This window comes from Pteropus medius, unplaced genomic scaffold, assembly GCF_902729225.1.
Source record: "Pteropus medius unplaced genomic scaffold, Ma_sr-lr_union100, whole genome shotgun sequence".
Taxonomy (NCBI): Eukaryota; Metazoa; Chordata; class Mammalia; order Chiroptera; family Pteropodidae; genus Pteropus; species Pteropus medius.
In genome coordinates this window covers 5786113-5812659 of record NW_024348533.1, presented here as the reverse complement: position 1 = coordinate 5812659, position 26547 = coordinate 5786113, and the positions used below count along the sequence as shown (strand labels likewise).

General features: G+C 53.1%; 1 protein-coding gene across 1 annotated transcript in view; it reads right to left on the bottom strand.

Moving 5' to 3' along the window:
- ADAMTS2 (ADAM metallopeptidase with thrombospondin type 1 motif 2) overlaps nt 1-25585 on the bottom strand; it is a 204940-nt gene extending 179355 nt beyond the window's left edge. Inside the window, 3 exon segments of the mRNA XM_039880269.1 lie at nt 23958-24223; nt 24226-24351; nt 25314-25585. Of these exon segments, the coding sequence (XP_039736203.1) occupies nt 23958-24223; nt 24226-24351; nt 25314-25437 (516 nt within the window). The 5' untranslated portion in view covers nt 25438-25585.
- Nucleotides 25586-26547: the final 962 nt, after the last annotated feature.

Below are 26547 nucleotides of genomic sequence, written 5' to 3'. Positions count from 1 at the left end.
AGTACCAGGGCGAGCACAGTTCAAATCTCCATCAGCGCCCACCCGGGGGCGCTATTCTCCCCATACACCAGCCTCTTCACTGCAAACTCACCCACAGGCAACCAACAGCATCACAGTATTAGGGTGGTGTTGCCCTAACTGCCACAGGCAGGAGCACGTTTGTTGGGGAAACACCCATTTCAGCACTCATCTAGCTGAGGATCCACTATGCAGCCAGCACGCGTCAGGTACCATGGCAGGTAAGGAGAGTGGTACGGGCCTGCAGGGTGGAGATGAGGCTGGGCCACAGTGGTGGGGGTGGGGGAGGGCAGCAGTGGGACTGGCCAGGGGAAGGTTCTGGACTCTAGACTGAGGTCCTCTGAGGTCCCTGAGGGGGCCTCGCACAGGTCTGGCACGGAGCTGGGATGTGAGGAAGGGGCAGTGGCAAGTCCAGGGCCTGACCCTTGGCAGGATCCCTCCTGCAAGCCCTCCCTGGGTCAGGGCAGGCTGAGCCTGGACCAGATGGCTGCCCTGGCCACTAGCAAACGGGCCCTCCCTGGACCAGGTGGGGAACAGGTCAGCCCTTCTACCTCTCAGCCTAGTGCCCGGCCTATCACAGAGATCCTGCCGGAGATTCCGGGCCAAGACATCACCAGCAGAAAGGGCCATTCATCTCAGAGCTTAACTAGCCTCTTCCAATTAGTGAGGAATAAAATGGCAGCGTTTACTCTGAAGAACTGCAGTGTAAGAATATTAATTAAATGCACTGCTGCTGAGCGGCGCGCACAGGAGGCCAAGCCCTCATTAAAACAGCATGAGACAAGCCGGAGTGGGAGGAGAGGCTGAGTGGGAGCCAGACAGGGGATGGGGAACAAGGAGACGAGCAGGTGGGTAAGACCAGATGACCACGGCGGCCCTGCCAGGGACACGAGCCCCACTGCAAATGGTTTTCAGAGACTGTGACAGCTACGACTACTTCAAGCCCTTTATCAACAAGGTTGGGAAGTGGGAATAAACCAAATACCAGCAGTGATTACTCCAGCAGATGCTGGGCCTCCTCTTTTTGAAATCTTGATGGTGAAAGACAGGGGGCAAGACCCAGCCAGCTCCCAGTAGAGCTGCAGAGCCTGATCAGCAAACTCCTGGTCCCTGCTCTGCCCAGTAAGCTGGAAGAGGCCACAGAAGGAACTCCTTCCTGCCCCGTACCTGCCTCTATGTCCTTCTCTTTCCTTGTGTCCTGCATGACAGCAACTGCTTCCTCCAGCTACCCAGCCTCCCAATCCTGGCCTAGTTTCTTCCTCGGGGACCATGGGCCTGCCTAGAGCCTACTGCCCTCCTTCTGATAATACGGCCCGTGTTCCTCGGCAGCCACAGCTCCTCTCTCTGGGTCGCGTGACCTAGGCCAGGCCACCCTGACCACAGTAAACACAGCTCGGGGATGAGCAGTTGCCACAAGGGGGTCCATCAGATTAAACCCAGAAACTACAGCTGGAACAATTAGAAAAGAAATGCTATTTCCCCAAGTTCATTAAACTGTGAAGATGTGAAGTGGCTGCCACCTGCTGCCACTTTCTTTCCTCCTGGGAAGAGCACGAATGTAATCGGCACAGAGGCATAGAGCCAAGAGTTGGAGAAAGTAAAAGAAAGAGACTGAAGACTTATGTGGGTGCCTGGATCCAGCCAGACCTGAAGCTAGAAGCCTCGCATTTTTTTTTCAGACTTATTAACCAATAAATTCTTTTTGGCTTAAGCCAGTTTTGTCTGGATTTCTGACACTTGCAGAATAACTCCTAACTAACACACACCCCCTTTCTCTTCCATATTATCAACTTTCCCTCTCTCCTAGATCCTGATATTCAGTCCAAGAACAAACTCGAGCCATCCATGCCAGTGGGGAGAGGGCCTACGGCTGTGTCCTGAGCATTCATTCCTTCCTCGGGTAAGTCCCCACTCGAAACCTCACAGCCAAGGCCTTAGAGGCTGCAAGGAGTGAAGGGATGTGCCCAGGGTCACACAAGAGGAGCGCAGAGTCCAGTTCTCCCTCACCACCCAGGTCCCCGCTACAGTCTATGATCCACCCCCTCAATTCAGGGCAACCCTGGAGCAACCCCGGGTGCTCCCACAGCCCTGAAATGAGCTGCTTTGTCACATAAGACACCCAAGAGACACAAGGAGGCTGAGAGCCAATTCTAGATGGCTCGGCAGGGCCGCCGTCAGCCACGAAGGCAGGGCAGCCTCTGAAATACAAGAAGCAGGACAGGCGGTCCCTCTGGGAGGGCATCAGCCAAGGACTTTGGCAGCTCCATGGGCAGGTGGGGCCCAAGCCTGACAGGGCAAGAACCCAAATGCAGCCAATGAGAGAGCTGGAGAGGCTGCTGCTGCTTCCAGAGGTAGCCTGGGCAGGAGTGCCAGGGACAGAGTTGGTCTCTGGCACACAGGTTGGAGCCCAGCCTTCAACTGCAGGTGTCCCTGAGGAAGGGCGCCTGGCAAGGCATTGCCCAGTCATGGGTACTGTCCTTCCCAAGTGCTCACATGGGGTCAGGAGGACTGGATCCTGCCCCTAGACAGAGATGGGCAGCAGGCAGGACCCAAGCCTCCTTGGGCCGAGACCACCGAGAGCCAGAACCACAGCCTCCACGCATCCTAGGAGCCCTCACCAGCCTCACAGCTGGCAGGGGTTGAACAAGAAGTCACAGGGGCACAGTGCCCTCCAGAAGGAAGCACCGACCCAGCTGGTAGCAGGTAGCTGTGTCTGCGTCTGAGGTAAAATCCATGGTGGCCCCTGCTGACAGGCCTTTGGTTGCATTCCTCCCTAAGCATCTGTGAAGGGAAATGGCCTGGCCGGAGAGAAGACCCCGTGGAAAGGGGGCCCCCAGTGGTTGGGGGAGGGCCTGGACTCCCTATTCTCCGACTGCGGGACACCCAAACTAGGGACACAGAGAACACTAGGAAAGGAAAGGGGAGCAGGCCTTCACCCTCACAGTGGGCAGCGCAGCATGGCTGAGACAAAACAGGCCAGCCAGCACCTCTCTCTACGCACCCTGCCCCGCCACAGGCACAGCACTTGGCAGGGTCTCCGGTGCACTCGCAGAAAGGAGCCTGCCTCTGCCTTCAGGGTGCTCCCTGGAGGGTCTCCAACCAGGGCTGCATGAACTGGGAGAGGACATCACATCACCCTCACTAACCACAGAGGGTACTTCCTTCCGAGCTGGATGGTGGTAGCATCAGGCCCAGCCAATCAGCAGCACCTGCATCCATCACAACAGGCACAACAGGGATGCTCATCTCATAACCACTGGTGCAGGTGAGGCCAAGTGGCCTTTACATCCAGCACAATTCAAATGACAGAAGCTGTGACATGTGCCACTAGGTCCTGTTATTTCACGCATTATTTGGAAAGCACATGAAAAACTGGTACACTGGTTCACAGTGGCATTATTTATAAGAGCCAACAGGTGGAAACAACCCAAATGTCCATCGACCAATGAATGGATTTAAAATATTGCCGCCTATCCATACAATGGAATATTATTCGTCCATGAAAAGTAGTGAAGTTCTGACACTTGCCATAACACAGAGGAATCTCGAAAACATTACACTAACGGAAAGAAGACACAAAAGGGCAAATATTGTGTGGTTTCATTTTTATGAAATGTCCAGAAATGGCCAATCTATAGAAACAGAAAGAAGATTAGGGGTTGCCAGGGGATAGGGGATGGCGCTGGGCGGCAACAGCCGAAGGGTGCAGGGCTTCTTTTGGGGTTGGTGAACTTATTCTAAAACTGGTTGAGTGACGGCTGCGCAACTCTGGGAACATACTAAAGCCTTTGAATTTTACACGTTAAATAAGTATGGTATACAAATTATATCTGAGTAAAGCTGTTACCGAAAAAAAGGCATGATGATTAAAAAAATTAAAAACCACATTTATTGCTGTATTATAAACTTTTTCAGTGTTGACTGCTTCATTTCAACAGAATCCTGTGTGTTTTATATTATGCATTAAGGACCATATTCTGCTGCGGGGTCCATGGGCCTCGCCAGACTGCCAAGAAGGTGTATGACACAGAAAGAGTAAAGAGGAGGCAGACCAGCAAGCAGGGGCTGTGATGCCGCTGTGTCACCCGCCTTGACAAGGAGGTCAAGGAGGGCTTCCTGGAAGAAGGATGGTGACAAGGAGGCAGCCAGGCATATGGGGCTCCCAGCATTTCAGACAAAGTTCCATAGGTTTCCAGGGGCCTTCACTCTGTCTGCAGTGCAAAGTACGTCACCAGGTCACACCCTTAAGTCGTCCTAGGCCCCGGTTCACTCACACCCCCAGATGGTTGTTAGGTTCACTCAGTCCCCTTCTGGTCCTGCAACAGGGCTGTGGGAAGGTATGGTCTTTCAGATGTCCTTCCCCAGGCCCACAGCATGAACAACGGGGAGAATAAGGGGAGTAGAAGAAGCCAGAAGTGCTGACTGGTCACGAGGGGCCTTGAATGCTGGTCTCAGGGTCTGAGCTTTACCCAGAAGGGGAAAGAGACCCACTAGCGGCACTCAGGGGAGGGCATAATACGGTGGATCAGAACAGGAGGAACGGGAAGAGATGACAGAGGTCCAGGAGACAGAGCGGGCAGAGGTGCCCACGGCTCCCCAACGACAGCAGCCTGGCTTTTCTCTGGGCCTCCAGCCATCCTCCTCGGGATCCCCACACTTCAGACCACAGACTCTACCCCCTGGAGCTAGTGTTCATGTAACCAAGCCTGGCAAATCGACGCCCTTTTCACTGCCCCAGCCACCGTGATTTGCTCAAAGTTTGACATGTGACCCAGCCTGAGCCAATGAGAAACAGCCTCAGGACTCTTGCTGGAAATGCAAGAGAAAAGGAAGGACTTTCCGTTGGGCTGGCGGCTGGTGCCAGGTGAGCCTGCAGCCTCCCTCAGGGAAGGGCCTGAGGCCAGGCCAGACAGAAAGAGACAGAGCTGAGATGGGCATCCCCTTGGGGCCCAAGCCAGTTCGCACTGGCTTTCCTGTCACTTGCAGTGGCAGGAGTCTGGACATGGGGACAGAATTCTGGGAGAGACAGGGTGTTGGTAAAAGGACAGGATCAAGGCCCCAGGAGCCTCTTGGTCACACCCCCCAGATTCACAGCCAGAGGGGAAATCAGGGGACAGGCTACCCCTCTGGAGATGAGGAGGGTGAAGGGCCACATGCTCGCCATGCCCTGCCCTGCCCTGCCCAGCAGCTCTGGACAGACTCCATCCCAAGGGCTAGTCCTCTGTCCTGCCGTGTTCACTGGCCACCCAGGCCTGCCAACAAGGCTCTCTTCTCTCCTTCCAGGCTAGAAAGCTTTCCAGATCCTGGCTAATTGTGTTCAGGTGGGAGAATCTGGTGGCAGAAAGGGTGAATGTGTATGCATGCGTGAGTGCGTGTGTGTGTCCACCCCCCAGCCCTGGCAGCTGTCCCAGGAATGTGCCTCAGCAGGAAAGGACAGAGGACCCTCAGCCTCAGCCCCCGTGTCCTGACGGGATCACCATGATGTCAGCAGCTCTTGGCTTTGTCCAGTCAACATCTGTTCTCCTTATTCTGACCCAGGAATTCCATTTCAGAGCAGTCACGGCCTCATCTGGCAGCATGTCTCAGGCCAGTTATGGCCTACCAGGGGCCTGCCCGCCCCCAGCCCTGCCTCTCCACTCCCCACACCCAGCCCCAGCCCAGCCCTTGCAGCAATCGAAAGTGATTCATATCTGCCCTGCACTGCATACAGCTCCAAAGACTTTCACATTTTGTTCCTTCCCAGCAGGGCCATGAGGGAAGTAGCACCTCGTTGCAACAAGACTATTCGCCACCAAGCGCCGGCCCCGGGCCTTCTTTTAATCTTCATCGTACCCCACTAGAGCAGTCACTGCCACCAACTTTTACCTTCTACAGATGACAGGAGGCTCAGCAAGTGAGGGGACCAGAATCAAACACAGTCTGTGGAGCGGGACCACAGCCAATGTCTGCACACAGAGCCTCACATGGAGACGACACTCCATAAAGCAAAATCATGGGAAGAAGGAAGGGTCAGGATGCCCTGGTGGCATCCACCTCAACATAAGAGGAAGTCTCAGGTGAGAACGCAGCAACCATGCAGGAAATGAAAGCAGGTAAGGCAGGCCAGGATGATCACAGGGAACAGCAGAGACTGGAGACCACTAATGGGAGCTGGGGGAGCCTTCTGCAGGGCTGTGTACCTGCTCAGGGTTCAGGCCTCACAGTGCTCCAAGGTTCTCAAGAGAAACTGCAAATCTGGAGCTTCATGAGATATTTGTCAGACACTGGGAAGGCCAAACAAAACTCACGCGTGGGTGGACGTGGCAGGCAGCCCACCGAGCTGCAGACTCCACCCTGCGTCATGAGAACACAAGTCCAGAAACAGTTTCATTGATAAGGGGCAAGGCAGGCACTCAGATGGGCTGGAAAGTTCAAATTCATTCAGTTTCAGGTTATACAAGTGGGTCTACTTGCCAGCATTGTCCTGTAAGTGTGTCACTGAACCACATCCCTGCTGAGCCTCAGAAAAATCTTTGGAAAACAGCCGCTTTCTCTGCCTGTCCTGCCAATAACCCCCACGTGCCCAGATACACTGCTCCCCGACTATAGGGGACACCTAACCGGCCACAGGGCAGAGAGGGGCTCTCGGACCCAACCAGGGGCCTGCCAGTCACTGCTACTCATCCTCCACAAAACCACCACACACACATGCCCTGTGTCAGCTCTACCTGATGCAACAGAGCAGGGAACAAAGCTGGTCCACCAAGGATGAGTGAAGACAGGATATGGTACTTAGGCCAACACTTGTCCACTGTAGCTCTCCCACCAGCAGCATCCACAGAAAGAGAAGCGGGTCCTGGTTCTCATTTCGTGGTGGGCCAGATGCTCAGAAGACATGGTGTGGCTCCCACACAAAATTACTAAAATTCAATTTTACACTGTCACCAGTGTAATAAGACAAAATGAATAAATACTGAAAACGAATACACATGAATATTACAAAATGCAGACGATAACTGCATACCCTGAAAATCCCACCCTCTGGAAAAAAAATCCCCAATAAAAGGGAAAAAAATAATAATAAAGAAGTTCATGAAAATGCCTAGATGCAAAACAAACATAGAAATTTGCTTATCTGGGAATGCAAACATGGGAAACAGCCAAGTGAGAGATTTCTTTTAGAAGGATTGTTTGTGATCATCTATGGTTTGCAGTCGTGCCTCTGTGATAACTGTGATAATGGAAGACTGACTTTGCTGAGTCAAAGAGAAAGATGGGAGTCATGAGGGGAAAGGAGGAGGAACAGGTGGGGCCTGGGTGGGGCCTGGGTTTGCTAGGTCACCTGTGGTTGTCCATGTTTAGCTGCAGTTGTGCAAGTGCTTATATAATTTGTACTAACGTGCTGAGTTTTTTTTGCTGTGTTTGCTCTTTGGAAATAAAGCATCTAAACTCTGAGATTGTTTATGCAGAACAAGGAGCTTGCAGGTATTCTGAGTAAATGGTCACCTGCTGCATCTGGATCAAGTGTTCCTAGATAGCTACAAAATTTTACCTGCTGTAAATCATAATGGAAAAGGTCTTGTTAGCAGTGGCAATAACATTCTAAGCATTCTAAAACTCTTAACTATAACCCTAATGGGATATAGTTAAAAAATTTAAATCGATGTTCTTATTTCCCTGAGAAAATTAAACCTCAGCAAGATGCCCTTCTTCTGTTTGGCAAAGGTCTACTGAGGCCTGTGGCATACTTGACACAACTGGTCACACAATGTTATCCAAAGCAAAGACCCCCTTACGGTATCGTTTAAGACCATAAGAAAACAAACACAAAATCCATTTGGAAAATGGACAAAAATGGCCAAAACTTTTTTTTGAAGTCACGATGTGATACTTGTCCTATCAGATATTAGAATGTATCATTAAGGAATAAAAATCAAAGCGCCTACTGCTAGTGTGAAAAGCATAACAGAGAGGCCAGAAATAAACCAGATCTTTTCCATGAACTTCACAGATGAGGGAATACACACCCCAAAGTCACAAGGAAAGAGTGAATTAGTAAATGAATGGTGCCGACGCAACAGAGTGGCAATTTAGAAAAAATAAATACTTGAAACTAACACCTTACACAGTACAGGAAACATACATCACTTGAATTAAAGGAATTCAATATTAAAAAATCAAATCCAAAAAAAAAAAATTCAAAACATATAATGGAGTACTTCTTTGAAAGGCTGATTATTTTCTAGAGCCTGAGTAAACAGAAGGAACAAATGGGTGAGGCCAGACAGCAAGGCAAACTGCAAAGGGTACTCGGAATATAAATCCGCTCAAGTTTACAAAGGGTTAATGTCTAGGCCCAGGGAGGACTGGTCAGCTGGAGTTGGGGGGCAGCCCCAGTCATCAGGCAAATCAGCAGGATCTCACCCACCCCATATCATCAGCCCAAAGTGAGTGCCCAAGACTGAGGGCTCTGGGCCAGCCCAGCTGATGTGTCTTCCTACACAATGGGGAGCAGGGGCCCCAGGAACCAGGGGGACACCTACAGGCCCATAGGAGAGGACTGCAAGGGCCCTGTGCCCTGGTGGCCAATCAGGACAGGCCAATGACAGGACAGAGCCAGTCTATTGTCTGCCCTCCCCAACCATGTCTAGTCCTAGAGTATCTACCCAGGCCACCAGAGCCATCCTCCAAGGCTAGCAGCCTCCCGGCCACCATCCCTGGCTGTCCTTCTTGTGCTACAAGTCTTGAGGACCCAGGAGGTCTTCAGAGAGAAGAATGCAGCAATGTGACCTTGACAGTGGAGTGAATGCCTGGCACAACCTTTCCCACCCTCAGGTGTTCGCAGTTCCACCTCATCCACCCCCTTGCCCAAGTGCCCTTGTCCAGGATGCCACCTGAAGAAACTTCTATGGCAGCCCTAGAGACAGCACAGCCTCGTCCAACCAGCCTCCCCAGTAAGGACAGTCAATGAGGTCCTGGGCACCTCCACAGTAAAGACAGCACCAAAAGGCCAGGCTGCCCTACCTGCAGTAGGGTTACTCCAGCAGGGCAGGGGTACAAGCCTTGACCTTATTGGGTGGGAATTATACCAAGAACTCAGCACTGAGGAGAGGAGGGGGCACTGCCTGCCTCCTGCAGTGATGGGGGTGCTATCACCTCTGAGGACAGAAAAGCTTTCATCCAGAGCTCCAACTGCAATGGAAGGAGCTCACGCTAAGCTGCCCTGGAGTAGGTTACTCCCTATCTCTGAGCCCTGATTTCCTCCCAGTACAATGGGACGGTGTCACCTGTTCCCAGAGTGGGCCTGTTGGCAGCAGGGACTTGTGAGTGTCACAGGAGGTGATGTGTAAATAGGAACGTGCAGGCGCAACCTGGACAGAGTGTACGGCCAGCAATGAAGAGCCCACCACCCAGGAAGGATCACCCAAGAGTTCCGGTTGACAAGGGCGGGGGCGCTCCCTCACACTGGGAAAGATGGGAAGACAGACAGAGAAGGGTAAGAGGGAAGGGAGGGGAAGGAAGGGGAGGATAGAGGAGGAAAGGAGGAGGGAGAGGAGGACGGAGGGAAGGAGGGAGGAGGGGTAGAGAGAAGGGAAGAGAGAGAGAAGGAAGGCAGTGGTAGAAAAGAGAAGCGGGACTCTGAGCCACACCCAGCACTGCCTCACACCCTCTCACCCCTCCCTGTGCTGGTTACCCCTGGAGCTGCATTTGGGGGCTGCTCAGGAAACACAAGGCTTCCTTTTCAGCTGAGCCAAGCCCAGGCTGGGGACCTCTCCTCACTTGGTGTTCTGTGTGCGCACGGGTCTCAGACAAGCCACTCTGGGCTCTGACAGATCTACACACCTAGGAGCACAGTGCTCTGCTCAGGGCTGGTGAGCCCAGAACACTGGCTAGTAGTTGCCCATAGTTGCATAGAGCAGAGGGGAGGGGAGAGGGCTGGGAGCCTCACAGGGCCTGAGGCCTGGCTGGGAACATCAAGGAGCACCCAGGGGCACGCCACCCCTGCCCCCATCCTGCAGGCAGAGTCTGTAGAATCAGTGCACAATGCCCAGTGAGTTCCAGGTGCATGAACAACCAGCTTCAGGGCAGGCCATGCAAGAAGGTTGCCCTCCCTCTGCCAGGTTCTGAATTTCCAGGTGAGGAACCTGAGGCACAGAGAGTCAGTGGCAGCTTCCCTGATCCCAGACCACCTGAAGGCCTGGCTATCCCTCTGGGCCAGCATCTAATTCCACCTTCATCCTCCCATGACATTCTTTGGACTGAGGCCAGCCAGCTTTGTTCCCCTCACTCCCTCAAGGACACACCCCCTGAGGCAGGCAGCATTGCCACTAGGGAAACTGAAGACTACAGGCCAGCAAGGGGAAACCATGCCCCAAATCTGGTTCCGTCTGACCTCGGGCTTCATAACTTTCCTCTAGGTCAGTGGGTGCCCAAATGCTGTGCCTAAGACTCTCCCATGTGGCTCTTGAAACATACCAGACCCTCAGGTCCCTGAAAACCAGAATCTCTGAGGTGGGGCCTAGGCACAGGCATTGCTCAAAGCTGCCCCAATCTCATGCCTATCTGTAGGCAGACAGACCCGTCCTCTAAGGAACCAATTGTTTTTGTTCAGGAAAAGACCTAGAAGCATGTGGAAGTAATGGTAACAGGGGTACAGGAGACCTGCGTGGGCAGGCCCCAGTCTCTAAGTGCCGGCACAGTCTCTAAGACTCGGAGGGAGACTCAGGAGGTTCACCCCACGGGAGAGACGGGTAGGAGAGGAAGGGAACCTGGTGTATGGAGGTAGCAATTCCCCATGCATCAGTCAGTCCCCATCCCCAGGAGCCCCTGCATGGTTGGCCCAGCCGCATCGTCCACCTTCCTGAGCAAAGCTCCCCATCCCCCACAAACATTTCCTGTGAGTGGGTCTGACAGCTGTAAATAGGGTTGGATTGCATTTGGGGGCCAGCAAGTGGGGACCTGAGCGGTTCCTGAGGCCCAGGTCAGTGGGAGACAGCTCCTGAGAATGGCAATGCCTGTGGCTTTGGGGGTAGCAGGCGGTATGGGGTGTTAGACAAATTTCATCTAGATTTCAGCTCCTTTGCTGATAAAAATGGGATCTTAGAAAAGTAGAATTCAGAGGATATTGCCTTCACACGAAATCCATCTTAGTTGCACGCATTATATTAAGCAGAGAAACGCCGGGGGCGTTCCCATCAGAGCCAGGCGCAGGAGCGCATGCGCAAAGCCACTGCTGTTACTTAACATTATTCTGAAGGTTCTAGACGGTGCAGATGGAAATGAGGCTCCAAAACGATCATCATCGCAGACAGTACAACTGTATACCTAGAAACCCCAAGGAGATCCACAAAGATTATATTGGAATTAATAGTTCAATCAAGCAGCTCGATAAAAGATAATTATATAAAAATCAATAGCCTTCCTGTGTACCAGCAATAGATGAAAACGATTTAATTCACAATGGCAAAAGAAAAAAAAACAAAAACAAAATCCTTGAAATAACCCTGATTAAAAACAATGAGTGATCTGTATAAAAAATGTATAATATTTCACCGAGCAACATCAAAACGGAATTAAATCAATTGAAAAACATACCATGTTCCGCGTAAATACTGTAAATTATGTCAATTTCTTTTCTAATTGGTTTCCAAGTTTAATTTATGTCAATCAAATTCACAAGGGATAGGGATGTTTTTAACCTGACAAAACAATTCTAAAATTCAATTGAAAGAGTAAACAGATGCGACCAGCCAACAAAATTCTGCAAAGGAATAACAGCGAAAGTGGCAATATGCAGCCAGATGTTTCAAAGCAGCACTGCCCTACAGAAATGGAATGTGAACATCACATGTTGCCACGTTAAAAAAAAAAAAAAAAAACAGGTGAGATTAATTTCAGCAATATCTTATTTAACCCAATACATCCAAAATATTATGATTTCAGTCTGTAATCAACACTTTAAAATTACCAATGAGATATTCGATCTTCTTTTGTGTGTGTGTGTATTAACTCCTTGAACTCTGGGGTATATTTTATACTCAGAGCACCTCGGTTCAGACCAGTCACATTTCAATAGCCTCATGTGGCTCATAGCTACTAGCAGAATAGACAGCGTAGCTTTAAAGTAGTTGATACTTTAGATGTTAGAGCTTTAACGCTCTAATGTTGAACACAGTTAACTACAGGCACAAAAACAAACAGAAAAATTACATTTATCTGTGATGTCGCTTGACTTAAGGTTTCATTTGCAACTGACTGGAAATGGTCTGTGGCATAACACTTTTTATATATACAGTTGACACTTGAACATCATGAATTTGAACTGTGTGAGTCCACTTACATGTGGACATTTTCAATTGATCTTGCAGTTCAATTGACTGCAGTTCAATAGACCCATTCAGTTCAATTGACCCGCACAGTTTAAACCTGCATTGTTCAAGGGTCAACTGGTGGTTAGGAATCTGAATATAGAGAGGACCGACTTAGGTTATATGTAGATTTTCAACTGCACAGGCAATGGGTACCCCTAATTCCTGAGTTGTTCAACAGTTAAGTGTACATCCCAATTGTTCACAGCTCTTGAGTCACTTTTTATCATACCTTCAGAAGCTCAGCCCCAATCATACTGGCCACTACTGAACCTTAGACAAACCTTGCATGAAACAAAAACATACCTTATTTGCCATGGGGTCCCAATCCCTGCTTTCAAAGTAGAAATACCCTGGTTCAAAGATGAATCCTTGAATGTTCTGCTCCCACAGAGGGCAAGGGCTCATCCCTCTGGTGTGAATAGCCTGCCTTGTGGCTGCCCCACTTCCCCAGCCTGGGAGTTTCATGTCAGCTCTCAGACAGCCCCACAATTATTCGTACCATTATAACAACAATAAAACTGTACATCCAGAACTCTAAGACACACCTCTTTCACATTTATCATCTGAACTCAGGATGCGATCAGCGGCTCTGGTCTCCGCCAGCAGCCAGCAGCAATCGCAGGGTGGCTGGCATGGCCTGGCGTGCACTACCTCAGCCGTAACATCTCATACTACCCTCCTTCATTTCAGTTGTGTGCGGGGTCGGCACTTCTTGTGTTGAGACCCTTGCCACTCAAATATCTTTGAAAAGTCACACTGTGGCTGGCAAAAAGTGTGTAGAGAAAGGCACTGAGACAGCGGCATGTGTGGCTTTGGCATCAGTGACCAATGTCCCTGGAGGAATGACCGTGACTCCCTACTTCACCAAAGAGAGGAAGACACCCTGAAGTAGACAAAGCCAGTCACACACTGGGTAAGCAAAGCAAGCAAGGCGGGAGAAATGGCCCACTGCTCCCGGCAAACAGGGCAGGGTGGCTGGTGCCCATGCCCGATGGGACTGAGGCTAAGGTGTGTGGCAAAATTTAATTAAGAGTGTCCCCTCTTTCTTGGTGTGCTCTATAATTGATGGAACCTTAGATCCAAAGAAATATAGAAACGACCATCATTTTCCAAACCCTGGGCCTGGGCTAAGGGCTCATTATGCACGGATCCTTTCCAACGTCCAGTGAAGAGGATGTAGATGGATCCCCCTTTGCAATGGTTCGGCCAACCATGCAGCCCTTGTCCAGGTGGCTGGGCTGCGTGGGGTAGACCTGACAGTGTGACATTGCAGCCTCCAGCCCACACTAAGTCCTGCTTGCCCTGGCATGCTAATCGCTGAAATGTGCAGGGCCGGGTGGGGAAGCGCTGAGCCTGCCTGGTCTCTCAGCCCTGCTTCGGCCCAGGTCCTGGATGCCAGGGTCTTCTCTGCCTCCAAGCAGGAGTGCCCCACTCCACTGGCCCTGGAAATTGAAATTCATGGATGAGCCCGAGGAGCTAGCTCCAGGCTCAGTAATAACTTCTCCATATTAATGGCAGCACTGCAGACCCAGTGAACAGCTGACATTTAATATGAAACATACACAGCACAAGGAGAGGCTCCTATCTGGGCCCTCCCATTCCCGAGTGCCTGCTGTGGATGGTCTAAGGTGGTACCAAGATTCAGAGGACTGGGTCTTCCCCTCAGTACCCATTCCATCTCAGTCCTCTCCCCAGCATGACACCCCTACCAGGAACACACACATGCATACACGCACTCACACGAGAATGTACACACATGTACACCTACGCAAGACACATATGTACCCACAAACATGCACATATTCACATATTTGCTCACTCAAATGTACACACTCACATGCAGACACCCACACACAAATTCGCATGCACTCATTCACATGTCCCACATACAGATAAGCATGTACACACACACACACACACACTTATGTGTACACACTCTCCTGCTTGTACATATTTTTACATATACACACACTCCATGTATAGGTGCACAAACATGCACACATGTTCACATATGCAGCCTGATGTGTTCTGGCAGCAGCACAGAAACCACCCCCCATCCCCAGCTGCCTCAAGGGGGTGGTTAGGAAGGGGGAGAGCAATAGGGATAACTTAGGATACGTCTGCCTGCCAGTAGAGACCTAGGGTCTCAGGAGGGGCTCCCACACATACCTGCCCCTACAGACCTCAGAGACCAGAGTAGGAGGCCTGGGCCACAGCTTAGGCCACCATGCACCAAAGCCAGCCTCAAAGCTCAGCGTCCCCATAGCTCAGGGCATATGAGCCCTTCAATGACCCCTCTGCTCATACTGGCTGTGTCACACCTCGTGGTCCTCAGAGCAGGCCTGAGTGAGGACCCAGCCTTCTCTACCACCTAGCTGACCCTGGGCTAGGGTCTTCACTTGCTAAGTGCTAAGGATACTGGGGCACTAGCAGCCAAGGCTGGCCTTGGAGCAGGAGGAACTTGAAACCTACCAATATCTGAATGAGTGGCAACATTACACTCAGCAACCAATGCCAGAAACACACAGCTCCGCAGCAGAATCAGGATGGAGAATGGCATTGTGACAGGGGATGGCCCCAGAAGAGCTGGTCTCCCTGGACTTCGGGTTCAGAGATCAGCAACCAAAAATGCTGGCCTTCATGAGGGGCCAAGGTAGACTCCACTATACTCCACCCTGGAGGATTCTAAGGAGAGAGATGACCCTACACAGCAAAAGCCCTACAGATCTGAGTAACTCAGAGGCACCTGGATTTCTTCATCTGTAAAATGGGAACAACAAGGATTGGCTTACAGAACAACTACAGTGATGGGGCACATGTGGTGAACAGATGTAGAAGGTGAAGCTGATGCCTTTCTGACTGCCTCCTCTGGAGGGACAGTCCTGGCTACAGGGACTCCTTAGGCATCTCCATGCAGGCCCCTGGCTGGCAAGGTTGGAGCATATGACTCAACTTATAACCAATCAGCACAAAGCACCCATGAGCCACTGTGATTGGCTATGGAAAGGTCCTACAACCTACACCTGTCCAATCAGAATGAAGCTCGCCACCATAGTGATAACATGCTTCAGTTATCACCAAGCTGTGGGGAGGTGGGAATGTGGGAGTTGAGTGGTGTGGAGACTTCCCCCCCAAGGAACTGAGTCACACAGGGGAGGAGGAGCTGGGCCAACAAGGTTCAAGGGACACCATCCCACCCCTTAATTACCTACCTAATACCTGGAGTCCTCAGATGCTTTTATTGTGGTAAAATATATATCAAATTTACCATCTTCATCATTTTCAAACGTACATTTGCTGAGCGGTATTAAATATATTCATAATATTGTGCAGCCATCACCACCATCCATCTTCAGAACCCTTTCTTCTTATAAAACTGAAACTCTGCCCATTAAACACTAACTTCCCATTCCCACTCCCAATCCCTACCGCTCTACTGTCTCTATGATTCTTGACTCCTCTAAGTGCCTTCAGATGCCTTCTTCCTTAAAGAGAAGAGTCTGGGTTTCAGACCCCAGATGCACTTACACCATTCTGAGTGGATGCCATGAGACAGGTAGGGGGCCACTGGCTGCTGCTCTGGCACCCAGAGCACAAATCTCTGACAAGTCAGCCTCCATCATGGCCACCACTGGTCAGTGCACGTCCTTCCCCTGGCCCCACAGGGAAGAGCCCCTGGAAAGCCCCTTCCCTCCCACCAAATAACCCCCAGTAAGTAGTGGTAGTGAGCCTGGCCAGGAGGTTGTGGATGCCCTGTAATGGTGCATGGGGTGGCTGTGATAAAGTAAGGCAGGGTTTTCAACAAGTTCTTGTTGACACCAAGAATGAATGTGCCTGTTAAGAAAAACTCCTGGTGGCCAAATGGCCTCAAATTTATAAACTGGGTCTAGCAGTCAGTCATTGCTAAATAGGGGCCTCTCATGGTCTCTTTGCTTCAAGGGAAAGATGCACTGAGCAGTCAATCTCTTGCTATCTGAGCTCACCCTTATAAAGGAGCTCCTAGGCTCAAAATTCAACCAATGGGCTGAAGACCTACTTCAGCCAATCAGGGCTGCAAAGCTATACCTTCGGTTGCATCTTTACTGACCAATCAGAGCAGCTCTGTTCCAACCAATCAGGACAATGCTATTAGAGCCAATCAAACTGTTTGAATTTGAAGCTCCTCATTCACATAGAATGGACCAACCAGGAGTGGGCACTCTTCTCTATATAAGCCAGCTTCGTAGCTCCCTCAATAGAGGACATTTTCGTTTTCCATGGAAGGGTGGGAGTCACTTCACCCTAGCTATTTTCACTAGTCTTCGTCCTCTTACCACACCGCAAACGGGACTCCTGTTAGCAGTGAATTGGTGAGACAACAGTTGGTCAACATTCCCCACGACATTCCCCAGTACACTCCCTGGACCATCTAACCACCCTGCTGTCAGGACAGCTACAGGTATGTCTACATCGGCTCCTTCAGGGGAACCTCAGGGCCCACATGGGGTCTTCACATGGGAAGTGTTTGCCTGTGTGATGTCAAGACACAGAAATGGAGCATCTCTGAAGAAACATCAGAGGGTCAGGCAGCAAAGAGCCCATACTTCCTAGGGGCAACAATCTATCAAAGAAGTCAGAGCATGGGCTCCCTAGGGTCCCCATCGCTCCTTCTGCCAACCCTATCCCATCACTTCTGTCTTCTGGACCCCATCTGGCCCCTAAGACACCTGTGGTTGCCCTGGAAAGGTCCCAGAAATGGTTGGCTCCAGACCCTGCTTTCCACCTGGACATACCAAGGTTGATGGTAGGATTTGCCCAGGGTTGCAAGGTGACTTGCCAGAGCCTAGCCCAAGGTCTCCTCACCATCCCCGCAACTCTTCTCCATACAAGCCCAGGGGTGCTTCCCTCCCTTACTTAGTTTGATTTTAACCAGGGGTTTTGAACTTGGGTTTCAGGGACCCCATGGGGTTGCAGAAGACAGAAAAACCATGCAAAACCACATGTGTACACAAATGCTTCTCTGTGGATAAAGGGACAGAGATTTCAGGCATTCTCCAAGAGAGCCTGCCCCATTGAGTGTGGACATTCTGGGGTTAGAAGCAGGGCAGACAAGGAGAGGCTGGCCAGCCCTGGGCACTTGGGGTCACAGAGCCTCAGCAGTGAATCCCCCAGCTTTCCCTGCACTGGCTTCTGGACCCCCTTCCCAGGCACTCATATTTCATGGCTCTCAGCTGAGCTCTGCCCAGTGGAGCGGGGTTCTGTGGACTTAGCCAGGTACAAGTTTCTCATGGTACGTGTTACCAAGAAGTACAGAGTACAACATGGCAGGTGACTGTCCAGGGTGGCTTCCTGGATGAAGTGCCATTTAGCAGAGACCTATAGAGTGAGCCAGGTAAAGAAAAAGGGGTAAGAGTGGTCCAGGTGAGGGCACAGAGTGGAGAGCCTGTACACAGGCCCTGAGCTGGGAGTGGTCAGTGTTGGAGGAGCTAAAAGCTCAGTGTGAGTAGAGCACAGGCATGAGGGTGACACAGGGACAAACGAGGCTGGAGACCACTGGGACTGGTCATGGAGGACCATGAATGTCGGGCCAGTGGGTTTGGATTTTTTATTTTTTTGGCTGGGTTTGGATGTTTTTTTAAAGGGCAATAAGAGCCATTGAGAGGTCTTAAGCAAAGGAGTAACATGATTTAATGTGTGGTTTATAAAAATCAGTCTGGCTGCTATGTGGCAAAAGGGTTGCTGGGGAGGGACCAATTTGGACCAGCTGAGGGACATAGGAGCTAAAGCCAGGGCTTGGGCTAGGGCTTGGTGGAGAGATGGGAACTGGGATGAAGTCTGGAGATGTTTAGGATCCTGGAATTCCCATCCAAGTAAAGGGTGAGGTCTGGAAGAGAGTGGAGAGACCCATGTTCCATTTCAGAAGCATGGGGTCTCCCAGGAAAGGAGCTCCGGGGGCAGCTGGGCAGGCAAGTCTGGGGGAGATGTGGGCCAGACATAGGGGCCTGGGGTCCAGGTGGACTGTGACAGCAACCACTTTCATCTGCTTGCCATGCTTGTCTTTCCTCTGCTTCTATGATAAAGCCCCAATTCATTCCAGAGTTTGAATATCTCATTCTCAACTCCAAAGGTGGGCAAGACTCGGGCCAGGCCCACATCACAGTGATTGATTTAAAGAGGACCTATACACTAAGCCCTACCCCATGACTCTAGCAGGAACCACCCAGAAAGGAGAGTTCTCCACTTCTGAGTGATTGCTACTATGGAAAATAAATAAAGCCAGAGCTGCTGGTGCCCCCACCACATGGGGAGGGCCATCCCAAGCTGAACACAGAGATGGGTATACCTTAAGGCAGAGAGCACATGTTCTGACACCAGCCCTGAGCCCCTGGATCCAGCCATGCCGGAACATGGCCGTCCTTAGGACCCCAAGGATAACCGGCCCTTGTTTGTTTCATCCAATGTAGACTAGTTTTCTGTCACTTAAACTGAATGAGTCTTAAACAACAGGGAATATAATGGCCATGAAGGAGGCTAAGACCACCCTGGGCAGCTGTGGAGCCTGCCAAGAGCAAGGACCAAGCAGTTGCCTCTGCTCCACAAACATAAGGGTCCCCGACACCTAGGGAAGCCCACAGCCCCTCTTTAGTGTGCCCGAAACCTCCTCATTGCCCTCCAGGCAGCGCCAAGGCAGGATGGGAGAAGAGAGACCCTACAGGGGCAGCTGCAAGTCTCAGACACCCCTCAACCCCAGCCCCACAGCCTGAGCCTGCCACACCTACCCGCCCCACTCTAGCACTTGAGCCAGCCAGACCCCAGTGTGAGGCCTGAAAGGCATCAGCCTTGTTAAGAAACATGAAACTCATTTTGGACCCTTAGGCCAGCGAATGACTTCTCTCTGGCCTCTAGCAACTCTTAATGCCCAGCAAAAAATAAAAACAAAGTAGGTGCCTGGTCGGGATGGCAGCCTGGCAGGGGAGCCCCCGCTCACAAGGCTGCAGCCCTTGGGCCTCTGTGAACCCTAAACATACAATGGGGGCTCTGCATCACGGTGTCAAGGGGTGTTCGCCACACTCCCCAGCCTCCAGGTTGGAAATGGCTTCAGAGGCCACATCCTTCCCACTGCCCAACCCTTGGAGGCTTCCACCGCTGACCCTGCCTGGCCAGAGACACCACGGGAAGAGGTCCCCAGAGCTGCACTGAGTGTGGACAGAGGTGAGGCAGGGTGATTCTATCCTACTGGTATCCCCCACCACTATCACCCAGCAGTGAGGACTCAGGCTCCTGCAAGGAGCTGCAGCCCAAGCGGGTCAGCAGCTTATCAACAGGCCACTTGGCCACCGGTCCAGCTCCCAGCTCCCACTCACCCACACTGACAAGGGCCAATGCCTCTGACTGAGAAGACTTCCAGGAGTCAAATAGGAAAGGTAGGAATGTTTTAAAAAATGTCTCTCTTCATTTTTCCACTTTTTGCTGGCATGCAAAAAAGACAATAAAATGTAGTGAGCATGGTCTTGAAGTTAGACAGACGCATTCAAATACTGGCTGTGAAGCTTGAAGCACGCTCTCTCAGCTTTGGAGCCTCAGCTTATTCATCCATAGAACGGGGCTATCAAACATCCTCCATGGGGTGTTGTGAGGATTAAACAAGGGAAAGGGGCATAGCATAGCTCAGGAGGGAGCATGGCACATGGTGGGTCAACAGTGATCTGTGACATACTATTATTACTTTTTATGCCAACAGGCTTTTCATTGGGTCTTTAATGAGCATATAAGAATAGTGTGAGATTGGTGTACCCATCCTGTGGCCCAAGAGGTACTAGAAAAGTATTCCATAGCAATGTGATATACAAGGGTCCTTCACTAAGTGTTCTTTTCTCATGCAATGTGAAAAGGCAAACTTTAACCTTTCCCTGTGAATATTATGAACAACCTGTGATGAGTGGGCGTGAAAGAACCCGGGAACTCTCACTGGAAATAAAGGGTACGGCATGTCTTATAAACGTGTCTCCATGTGGCATTTCTTGAGTCCGCACCTCAACCTGACTCCAGTAGAATTTGCACTTTGGCAGGCTAAGGATCCTCATCTCTTATCAATTGGGAGCAACACCCCTTACAGTCTCTGTCTGTGGGATTTTACAAACCCCATGTCCTGATTCTCATGGGAGCATATACACCAGCCTGGCCAGAGTGATACTCAGGACTCAGCTGGAATCATCAAAAAAAAGACATCAGCCTGGCACTGCTGAGGCCCCTTGACTTGCCACAGAAGGAACCCCCGACCTGAGAATGAAGCCAACAAACACAGAGGAAGGCAGAGGCAAGAGAAAGCAAGGGCCCTAACCCCTTGGCAGGAGCATCTGGATCCAGCCATGCCAGAAGACTCACCGTTATGTGAACTGTTAACTTCTCATTTCTGCTTAAACTAATTTGAGTTTTCTGTCACTTGTAGCTGACAGGATTCTGCGGCTCATGAGAGAGTTGTGTCTCACCTGGGTATCTTACTTAAGCCATAGGACCGCAGCTGCCTGCTGAACCCATCTCCATGGATTCTCCACACGTCTTCTGGGAAAGCTAGTCCCACATTCTGCAGAGAAGGAACGTGTCCCCTGGTCCTGTCTGTGTGGGAAGTGCCAGATTCACAGAGTTCGAGAGGCTTATTACAAAACTTCTCAGAGATCTCCATGGGCCCCTTAAATCTCCCAAGGCGCAGTGTTCCCCACACTGGTAGTCCACTGAACCTTATTTGCTCAGAGCAACTTGAGGTGTAGCCCCGCAGAATCCTTTTGCAGACATGGGGCTGTGAAAGCCTGCTTCTCAAAGTATGGTCTAAGGCCCAGGAGCAGAGCATCACCTGGGAACTTATTCAAAATGCAGAACCCTAGACCCACCCCAGACATGCCAGAGTCAGAATCTGCATTCTAACAAGATCCTTGGGGATCTGCACACACACCTGCTCAGCGTATTTCGCTACCTGTGAGGGAAGAGCGGGAGCTGTACAGGAAGGGACTCCATGGGGCATGCAGGTTTGGGGCTGGACTCCTGGGAAGATGTGGTGTGCAAGTCGAGTCCGTGGAAGACCCAGTGTGGGGTACACAGGGAGTATGGCTCCTGCCATCACATCTCAGGGTCCCTCACCCAGACTTGGGAGCACCGTGTCAGAAGGGACTGGACAGAACCAGGCCAGACTCCTGCCAGTATGTGCTGTGTGCCCTTGGGCAAATCACTCAACCTGCCTGGCTGCAGGGAAAGCATGGAGATCCCTCCCCTGCTGGGTCGCTGTGAGCACATAGGCCTATCACTGATGCACAGAGGGATTTTAAGAGTTAAGAAATTAACTGGTATAAAATCAGAACAGATGCACAGAGCACAATGGAAGGAAGGAAAGTATGAAGGAAGGAAGGAAGGAAGGAAGAAGGAAGGAAGGAAGGAAGGAAGGAAGGAAGGGAAGGAAGGAAGGAAGGAAGGTAATGGTAAAGGAAAGAGGGAGGGAGGGAGGGGGAGGGAGGGAGGAAAGAAGGGAAGGAAGGGAAGTGAAGGAAAGGGAAGGAAGGAAGGAAGGAAGGAAGGAAGGAAGGAAGGAAGGAAGGAAGAAAGGGAGGGAGGGAGGAGGGAGGGAGGGAGGGAGGGAGGGAGGAGGGAGGGAGACAAACAGAAGAACTAGTGGTGCCACCCCACTGTCCCAGGGCCATTTTTCACCAATAGCTTTCAAGGCCATTCTGGGATATCCCAGCCTCTGCTCCAACTCCAGTCTCTCTTCAGCCCTGCCAGTGTGTGTCCAGGACATCTGACATTTCCCTGTACTCTCCTGACGAGGCCGGTGCTCACCTGGTACCTCTGCATACGCTCTTCCCTCTAATGGGACTGTCAACCCATGCGGTTGCCTGCTGGCAATGCATTCTTCAAGTAGTTTGCTCTCAAGGCCCTAGCTAGAGCAGCCCTCAGCCCATCAACTGCCCTGATCATGTGAGCCCCAGGGGGACACCAACCCAACCACATCTCTGACCAGCACAGTGGTCAGAGGCACTAGAGATGCTAGTTGAACAAATGAATCACTGACTAAACAGATGAATGAATGATATAGTGACAAAGTCTCCCCGAAATGGTCTCCATCAGGAATTAACTAGTACACAGAAGTTGGCCCACCAACAAACTGCATCCACGTCACCTCTTCCCAGCCTAGCCCACCCTACCCCCACAGTCCTCAGCACCCATTTCCTTTAATTTAGAAAATTCGCCTCCAGAGTAAATGAAACACACCTGTGAGGTGTGGGACATCCTCAGAGACAACGGGGCATGGAGGGCTACACCACACTAACCCAGCTCCTCCAAGGACATCAACGGTGGTTTGCAGTCCACCCAGGTTCTAACTAAATCCAGCCAAAGGCAGTGATTTTCTAAAGCAACAAGTGACATTTCCTGTGTCTCCATAAAAAGAAAGCCAGTGGTTGTGGGGCTCTAGAGTAATTGCTGGCTCTGCAGCCGGCAGGACGAGCCTGAGGACAGGGGCTCAGGGGTGGCAGGGCTGGGAGAGCGGCCATTCCCTCGGAGCTGGAGTCCTCTGAGCAGCAATTAGAGCAGAACCCACGATGGGCGGCTTAGATGTCTGGCCAGCACAGCCGGCCTGACCACCACACACCCAATCCAAAATAGAAAACTGCAGTGGCTTCTGCCACGTGCCAGGCCCCTGGGCAGCCAGAGCACCGTCAATGTCAGCCTACTCCCTGAGCATCGATCCAGGCTTCCTCCAATGCCCCTTATGCCAAGCCATGGTCCCTCTGGGCTCCCAGAAGTAGGAGAACTTACCAGGGCTCCAGTCCACCTACATTGGGTGGCCTAGGCAGTCCCAGGAGGAGACCCCCGCCCCCAGCCTCTGCCCTGTCCTTCATGGGTTGCCCATGGGCACCAGAGCCTGCATTTCCAAATGCTCCCCTTGGCTCAAAAGAGAGAGAAAACCAACTTTTCAAATAACCAGCTGAAGTTCAACTGGAAACCACAGAATAAAAATCAGTAGTTCCCGGTCAGCCAGGGGGCAGAGGGATAACTGAGCATTTCAGCACCACAGCCTGTCCCTGGGCTGGCACTACCCACATACACAGAAACAAGAAGACTGACTGCCAGCGCATGCCTCCACACACACAAATCACACATACCAAAATACATAGGGTCACATATTCAACTGTGACACACAAGTGAGCAGAAGCCTACAGATACACATGTGCACAAGGCACACAATGGCACATTCACATGGTCACAGGTGCATAAGTACCTGGACATAAGTACACAGTGACATTCCAAAATACATGTGCAGATGCACACACGGAGATATACACACATCTGGGTGCAAGACCAAGGCCTGTGCCTGCAGGAGACATAGGTGGGCTGCTTGATCAGTGTTTGGGAGACCTTGGCCTGTCCCCTGCATAAATCACTCCTCTCCCGCCAATCAGAATAACTTGCCTTCCAGCAAACCCCTTCAGTCGCTGCCCGTGGTCCCTAAGCAGAGAAGATCCTCAGTGTAGGCCTTGCCCTCCCAGGGGACCCCCAGGTAACTGGCTTCAAAGCCCAGGCAAGAGCCACGGACAGAAAGGAGCGAGAGAAGTGTGTGCTCACCAGCCCGTCGCAGTTGCTGAGTGCCACGGAGGAGGCTTCGGTCAGGCCCGCCACGTCTCCGACGTAGAAGCAGGACCCAAGCAGAGGCTCCACGCGCGTGGCGCCGGACTCGCCCTGCCACTCCACTGTAGCCCCTGGCGCCACAAGGCGGGCATTGGGCCGCAGCCGCAGGTGCAGGTCTCGGCCGAAAACTGTGACATTGTAGAAGAGGCGGCCACCAGGGTCCTCTTCACTGTCTCCAGGGAAGTCCGGCGTCTGGACCGGACGGCTCTGCGGGCCCGAACCCCCTCCTGGGCCATCGCCGCCGACACCACGTGGGACACCAAGCGGCCCTGGGCGTCAGTGCGCACCGGCACCGCCAGGATGCGCTCCGCTCCGTGCCCCAGGTGCTCGCCTGCAACGGGGAAGGGCGTTAGAGCCTCCGAGACCTCGGAGCCCTCAACCCCTGGCTGAGTCCCGCATCACCCAACCCCGCCCCCACTGTTAAGGGTAGTGCATTCCTCCAAGCAACCCCCAAAAACTAGCCTGCAGCTCCCCAGCTTTCTCCCTACCAGGGAGGGGCGTTAACACGGCCACCACTCCGGAGCCGGGTCGCCCCGGACCTCCCGCTCTGGGACCCTGTAAGCCGAGAGCTCTGCCGCTTGCCCCGTTCTGGGTTGGGGCTCCACAGACTCCTCACAGTTCCCCAGGGAACAGCCGCATCAGAGCGTCCCCCGCCCCGTGAACCTACCGTCCTTGGCAGGACGTGGGGCCGCTCCGAAGCCATTCCCGGTCGGCCCCCTACCCGTGCGCCTCTACCCTTCAGTGGCCCCTGGAGCCGCGAGGACACGGCTACCCCGGGCACTGGCGGCCTGTCTTCTGTGTCCATCTCTTGCTGAGACCTCTGCCGGTCCCCCGTCCCTGGAGGAGTGGAGCAGCAGGGTCCTGTGGATCTTTAAGGATCCCTCCATGGCGCCCCAACCAATCTTCAGGACCCCAGGCTGTGCGCTCGGCACCCGCTCCTCCCGAGCGTCCCCGGACGCCAGCCCCGGCGCCGCCTCGCCCTGGCTCCCCCGGACCCGCTGGAGCTAGCGCTGCGCGCTCCGCCGCGGGGCTTTCCCGGCCCTCCGCCTTCACACTCCGAGTCCCGTGAGCCGCGAGGGCTCCGAGACTCCCCCTGGCCCGAAGCGCCCGGGTGAGCCGCTGGGCGCCCCCTGCGCGACCGACCCGGCCCCGAAGTTGGCCAACTTGGCCCGGGGCGGGGCGCGCGGAGTTTGCCCAAGTCGAGATGGAAGCGGCTTGGGGAGGGGGCAGAGGGGCGAGGGGAGCGGGGCTCGGCCAACGGGGGTCGCAGGCGTGGGGTCCGGCCGCACCTACCGGGGGGGGCGGCGGCGAGCCCGGCGTCCGCCGGCGGCGGCGGCAGCAGGAGCGGCAGCAGCAGCAGCAGCAGCAGGAGCGCGGGGCAGAGCAGGCGGCGATCGGCGCCAGCCGGCGGATCCATGGTAGCCGGACCGCAGCCGGGGCCCCGCACTCGCAGCGGGCGCGAAAGTTCCCCGAGCGCTGCCCAGCCCACATCTGGGGGCAGCTGGAGCCGCCCGCAGCTGCAGCACCGCAGGGCGCGGGGCGGAGGAGGCGAGGCGCGGAGAGGAGGGCGGGGAGCGCGGAGTGGAGGCGGGGAGAGGGAAGGAGCGAGCGAGCTAGCGAGAGAGGCGGGCGGGAGGGAGAAGGCGAGCGCGCGGAGGGCGGGGACGGCGGGCGCCTCAGCCTGCGGTGACCCGGCGCTTCTTGGCGCGGCCGCCGCCGCCACCGCCGCCGCCGACTCCCCTCCTCGCGCCGCCGCCGCTGTTCCCGGCTCGCAGCGAAGCAGAGACACCCCGAGGTGGAGGCAGAGAAGCGCCGCGGGCCGTGACGGGGGAGCCCCGCCGCTGGCCACACTCGGCGCGCTCGGTGCCCGCGTGGCGCACAACCCGGGAGGAGCGGCGGCCGCCCTAGCATCCCCACCCAGAGAGTCCTCCTCGGGGCGCAAGGGGCTGCCTCTCCTTCCCTTTGCACCTTGGGGCAGGACAGGGCGCGGAGATAGGGGTGGGGATAGAGAAGGCCTGAGGTGGAGACCCCAGAGGCTAGAAGATGCTTTTATAGGAGGGTGCACGAGGTGCAGGGTCTGCCCCAAAGATCAATTTTTACCTTTCCAGAGAGAAGCGAGTTTTCCTCGGTCCCCCTCCATCTATCTATCTCCCCATCCCTCCTTACCCAGACCCAGTTCTCTCTCCTGGTGTACACGCAGGTTGCAACCCTCACTTGTCCTGAATCCACGTGGGCATTTAGCCTCCTGGAGTTTGCTCTCCCCCAGGCCCTGCCTGAAATAGCCTTTCTACACTCTACCCACCTTTTCCAGCGCAGCATAGCAGGCATACCTCTCCATCCTAGAGCAAGTTTGCTGTGAAAGACCATCCCCAGCTAGAATCTCTCTTCTCCAGCAAGGTCCTGAGCCTGGAGTCACTGTCCTACCAGACCTGCTGCCCCCAACACAGTGACCTTCCTCCCCAGGTCCTGCCAGGGAACCCCCTCCCAGGCATGTATCTGTTGAAACATCTCTGCTATGTGTTCCCAG